The 6,000-nt window shown below is 34.5% G+C and overlaps 1 protein-coding gene across 2 annotated transcripts in view; it reads left to right on the top strand.

Annotated features, from left to right (window-relative positions):
* The first annotated feature begins 1,285 nt into the window (after positions 1 to 1,285).
* Positions 1,286 to 6,000, top strand: part of LOC131154254 (FAD synthetase 2, chloroplastic) — a 28,188-nt gene continuing 23,473 nt past the window's right edge. Inside the window, exon 1 of one of the 2 annotated variants that reach the window (XM_058106908.1) lies at positions 1,286 to 1,693. In XM_058106908.1, coding sequence (XP_057962891.1) covers positions 1,425 to 1,693 — 269 coding nt within the window. In that variant the 5' untranslated portion in view covers positions 1,286 to 1,424. The remainder of the gene's footprint in view (positions 1,694 to 6,000) is intronic. The other variant, XM_058106909.1, reaches the window with a different exon arrangement.

Genomic DNA, 6,000 nt, shown 5'->3' with positions numbered 1-6,000 from the left:
AAACGAAATGGAAATGGAAATGAAATGGACATGGAAATGAAAATGGAAATGAAAAATGATATAGCGTGAGTTAATAATATAAAGCGAAGTAAAACACTCCGCCCGATGGCTTACTGAGTAAGGTGAGTGTCTTGATAAGTATCGGTTATAGGCGAACCCAAGTTAATCGAGTAAGATTAAAAACAATATCAGAGCAGAGGAGAGCTACATGCATGGGGGTGTAATCTCCCCTATTCTCGGGAACTTCATTGGTAAACAATGGTTGCATGTGTATGGATTTGGAAATGAAATTAAAAGCTTTATGATTATGAATGTGGAATTGGTATATTTTTTCTCAGGAGATATTATCACTGAAATGAATATATGTTATGATATAATGAAACTCATGCTGCCACACACTGTAGATAATTTATTCCGTCTTACTGAGATGTGTCTCACTCAATCATTTAAATATTTCAGGAAACTAAGATAGACCATGTAATAGAGCTCCGAGATTAAGGGAAGCTGATATCCTGAGTAGACAGGGTGAGTGTCTTGAGCTAGGGATGAAGGATTCCCCTAGAGCATTTTGTATTTCTTTTTGGGAATGTGTTAGACATGTATATATGGATGAATTAACACTTTGGTATGTGTATTTGTTGTGGTATGTATTTATATAAAATGACTTCCGCTGTTAGGGTTTTGAATATGATAATACTTGTGTACTCGGTATCCTCTTCGGGTCGGGTTATATTTTTGTAGTATCAGAGGTGTTGACGTGGCCGATATATGATTATATGATTTATTTATATGGAAAAAAATGATATGAACAATCGGGGTGTCATAGCACGACCCTTTCACAAAGGTGTGAAAATAGTCGGTCCGTGACAAGCACATATCATGTGTGTACTATATCTCTCTATTTTTAATTTTTTTTTTAAAAAATAACAATAATTAAATGGTATAAAGTCATTTTGGAATAGTCGTAGATAATTATAGGAGCATTTTGAAATAATTTTGAATAGTTATAAGGATAAATTTAACATAATTATTAGGATTATTTAGAATCGTTGTGGGTAGATAAAAGAATATTTTAGAATAATTATTGGAAGTTATAGAGATAAATTTGATATTTTTGGAAAAAAGATATTAAAGGATGAATCTTTTTTATGGTATTAGAGATTAGAGATTAGAGAGTAAAGATTTTATGATAGTTACGAATGGTCAAAAGGAATATTTTAGAATAATTATGGGTAGAAAAATAAATTTAATATTTTTGGAAGAAGATACAAATGCTCAGCCTTTATAGTATTAGAGATTGGAGATTAGAGGAGATGAAAAATGAAATGAATGGATAAAGTTTTGGAATTTCACACAAGCCTGCCTCTCCTTCGCCAACTAGTAGTTCTTTACCTGGACGAGGGCGAAGATGATCGAATACCAGCATGATGCGGTTAGACCACCGTTGTTTCATGATGTCGACGGGGTCTGCCTCTCGTATCTCGCAGCAGCACTTCCAAATGGGCTTAGGGTTTTATTCTAGAACGTCTCATCTTTCCTCTTTTACTGTGAAACCCAGTTCTGGGTTGCTCGTGTCTCATGCCCATCGAGTGCAGCAGCGAATGATTACTTCCACCGGTGATTTCCGTCTTCCTGTTGGCTGTCTTCAGTGCAAGTCGCCGCGAGAAATTCCCTTTCTTTCCGACAGTTCGAGGTATTATTCCGTTCCTTCTTTTCTTGTTGGGTTGCTAAAAAATAGAATTCCTGTCACTGTTAGAAATCCGACAAATTTGATTGATTCATTCATTTATTTTATTTTTTATTTTTATTGCATGAAAGACGTTTATGATTCCAATATGGTATTGTGAAAATTTTTGCATGAGTGTGACACGGGAATTCATTTTTTAAAATATTACTATTTTTTCTTTATTGTTGAAAATCTTGCATTATGTTGGAAATTATGGTGGGGTTTGAGTTATGGAAATAATCTCTTGCAAAAATGTAAGGTAAGAATATGCAGTATGTACTATAGACCCATCATGGTACTCCCCTCCCATGGATCCTACCTATGCATGAGCTCTGTGCATATGACTGCCTTTTTATGCTTATCTGGTTAAATGGGAGTTTTTTTCTGTTTGATTTTTGAACAAAATGCCAGTGGACATTACAGTAGGTGTTATCAAAGCGAATGCCCAAGAAGCAGTCTCGAGGATCCCAGTTGATCTGCTTCTATTTTCTAGCTATTTACTGCCCTTTTTTTCATTTCCAATGATCTCTAATGGTGCTGAGAGAACTACTAGAGTCCTCTTTTGTGTTTCTATATTCCAAAACCTTGAGCAGATGGTGGCTCAAGAGAGAGAAAAGAGAGAATGGCCAAATGAGAAGAAAGAAAGGGTCTAGGGTAGAGCGAGAAAATAGGAGGCCTTCCAGGATCCAACTGATTTCTCTTTTAGGCCCATATTGCTCTTATCATAGATATGGGAACCCTTATCCCAATCTAATTTTGTTTCAAGAACACAGAATTAGATAAGGTTTATCCCATCACAAGGACCATCATAATCAAAGTCAGTTAACTCACCATCTGTCTAACATGATGCTACAACTCCATAATATTTCTTATACCTGATCGTTCAACCAACTGGATCCAACATTTCTAACCCCTCTATAGAGCTGTGTTAGCCTCTCATGGATGCATTTAGTCTTATGATTATTATCAAAAAATGAATATTGAGATAATCACCCAGGGTACAAGTCACATATCTTGGGGGTGAAACCAATGACTTTTCTTTAGATCCTCATCTAATTCGATTTTTTCATAGCTGCTTTTCTAGACATGGTCTGCCGGATCATATACATGACCCTCAGCTTATGTGCTAAGTTTTTTTTTTTGATAATAAAATAAGGCATATTAGATAGAAAGAAGAGAAGGTACAATGTGTGGGGACAGGAGTCCACCATATAAAAAGAAGAAAAGCAAAAAAAAAAAAAAAAAAAAAAAAAGATCCCAAAATAAAACTAAACAAAATTAACCAAGAAATTCCCTTTTCAAACAGAAACATTGTCATTTACTGAACTCTTCAAATTTGATAATTTTGTTTTGACTCTTCACCTTTTGATTTCTATCACCATCCAAACACACTTCATTTCCTCCAATGTCACTCAGCTTTAATTCCATTTCATCCAGAAGATTTTGAGCTTGTAGCTCCTCCATAATCACCTCCATTGGTGTAGGCACTAGGCAGAATTCCATCCCTATGCTGAAACTTATTCACCAACCCATCATCATCAAAAATAAAAATTCCCCCCCAGATCTTGCAATAGGGGGAGGGGGGTGGATGGACATTAGATAAATCCTATTCAATCATAAGAGTAAGAAATGTACCTGTATTGTTCTCAAATCTCATCCAACAACCCCCCAGCAGAATCAAAATCACTATTATCATCACTTTTTGAATTGGAAAAATCCCTCATTTCTTACCTCCTTAACTTTTCTAGTCTCATTAGAACCTCCAACATTCTTCTCAACATGAGGCACTTCCACAATGCTGAACTCTTCTTTAGAATCTCTCCTTAATAACTTTGTTGTTGACTCACCAGATTTTTCTCTTATCTTCAAATTTCTTCTTCATTTCAGCACCCAAACTAGCCACCTTTCAATGAGAATAAACCTTGTTACCTTCAAATTTATCAATGTAAAGATGACAATTATCAGATTTCTTGCCCAACCCTGCTTCTATTTTTAATTTTTTCACACCACTTTCTAATATATCTTCAGAACTACATGCAATTTTATTACCACAATCTTGAAATGAAACCAGTCTTCTAGCATCCTGAGCTTCCTCTGACTTTTGATCATTTCAATTCATATTTTTAATAGCTGTAAGCTGAATAAAATTTCTATTAACTGGTGGCTGTATAAAAATTATGGTATTGGAGGGTATATCTTCCTACTTTCCAATGACCGTATTCTGTGATGCAGGAGTAGTGTTTTTGGCCTGTTCATTATCTGGAACCAACATGGCAGATCTTGGGCTCATAGGAGGAGAGCCTCCCTTTGGATCCAAACTGAAGTCCAAAACAACCTTTCCTAAACATTGGGCCTGTTCAAATAATTGGCCCAATTTAGTAAAAAATCAAATATCTCCTTTTTTAATTACCTGGGCCAGGCCCGAAATGAGAAGCATGCATCCCTGCCGAATTCTCTTCACTGCCTCCTCCCTGAATGCAACCCTACATAAAGCCTTAGCTTCATGGCCGGCTCTTCCATTAGGCAGCTGAGGTGCTTGCCTTTTGGGGCCCCCAAATTATTTTTTTTAATATAATAATATATTTTGGGAACCTAATTTTTTTTAATTAAATAATGTTAACATTATTTATTATGCTCTCTTCCCATACATTGACTTTCCAACTGACAAATAAATGAAATTGTATTTTAAAATGTAAAATAAATGTAATTTAATTCTTTTTCTTTTTTCAAGTCTCATTGACTTCCTAATTAATAACTTTATTATATTTTTAACTATCTATTACTCTCATCTCTCTTTCTTAGCCTCTCTAAAAAAATCTTTCCCTCTCTCACACTCTCTCACTCTCATCTCTCGGTCTCTCAATGATTTTTGCTCCGGCTATTGTGTTCATCATTTTCGGGCCTCCGATTCTTTGTAATTTTCATCAACCTTAATTTTGAATATAAAACTTTAATTAGTGATTTTGCATCTCAAAAAGTTAGAAAATTTAATTTCAAATAAAAATAAAAATTATATAAAATATTAAAGGTTCTTGATTAAATGATTCGCCTAGGGTCCTATATTGTGAAGAGCCGGCCCTGATTAGCTTCATGACATATTTCTGAGTCCCAAAAGGTACAAGGTAGGATGTGTAATGTTTGTAGGTCCAACATAGTGATGAAGAAGGGATCCATTTAATCACTTCAAATATTGACCATCTCCTAGCACATACTAATGAAATGTATGCTGTTGCAGAGCTTTTGCTCAATGGGTTTTGTCACTCTCCAATGCTTTGTGTGAGAGGGCTGACGTCACATATGCTTTGTGGCATTACTGATTTGTGACAACCATTATCAATAAGCAATCAAAACACAAGGATGAACAAAACAGTGCAATAATAAAATGCATAAGATAATTCAAAACCACCTTAGTCTGAACAAGTCAAATATTACAGAGGACCAGACCCTTAACATTTGTTCAGAATACATCTTCACTTATAGGTTTAATTAAAGATCAACAACATCCTACTAGTAGAGATGCGTCCAAGGGGTATTTGATTTGGTTTGCATTGTCTTCCAACATTCCTAGACGTCCCTAATATCTCATTATTTGTTTTGGGCTTGGAATCTGATGCCTTGGTAATCTAACACTCCCTGAAATGAAGGATTCCATCAAAACATGCAATCCCATTCCCATGCTTTTGTTTCCTTGGAGTAATTTTAATAGGATCCCATTCCCATGGGATCTTATTTTTTTGGGACTAAATTGCCCCTATTATTTTGGCTGGTTGGACATTAATCACTCATAATATAGTATTAATACATGTTATTATTACACTTATAATAATAAATTATTTTAATAACAAAAATAGAAATTATATTATAATAATATCACATAGAAATTATTTACAGTTTTTTTTTTTTAAATTTATGATGGTTGAAATTTTTAGGACATGGATTTAATTTGGTACTTATATTAGTAGTTTTATTTTGGATAAGAGTGGTTATTTTTCACATATTGTTTATACAGAAGTCAAGGGTATGTTGGCAATCTTTTGAAATGCATGCCATTGTCCCCTGTTGACTCAAACATTAACATTGGCATCTTGTGACTTGTGTACATTCTGGGAATCTTACAATGTGAACCAAATAATATTATTCTCATGTAGCAGGCATCCCATTCCTAGTAGTGAGATTCTAGGAAATGTCATTTTTGTGAATAATGAAAGAATTATACTAAAGAAAGAGAGAAAGAATACAATCAAGAAAAGAAAAAAGGAAAAAAGAAAAAACAG

Source organism: Malania oleifera, chromosome 4 (genome assembly GCF_029873635.1).
Source record: "Malania oleifera isolate guangnan ecotype guangnan chromosome 4, ASM2987363v1, whole genome shotgun sequence".
In the NCBI taxonomy this organism is placed as follows: domain Eukaryota; kingdom Viridiplantae; phylum Streptophyta; class Magnoliopsida; order Santalales; family Ximeniaceae; genus Malania; species Malania oleifera.
Note: the sequence above shows the minus strand (reverse complement) of the source record. Positions and strands in the feature narration are given on the sequence as shown.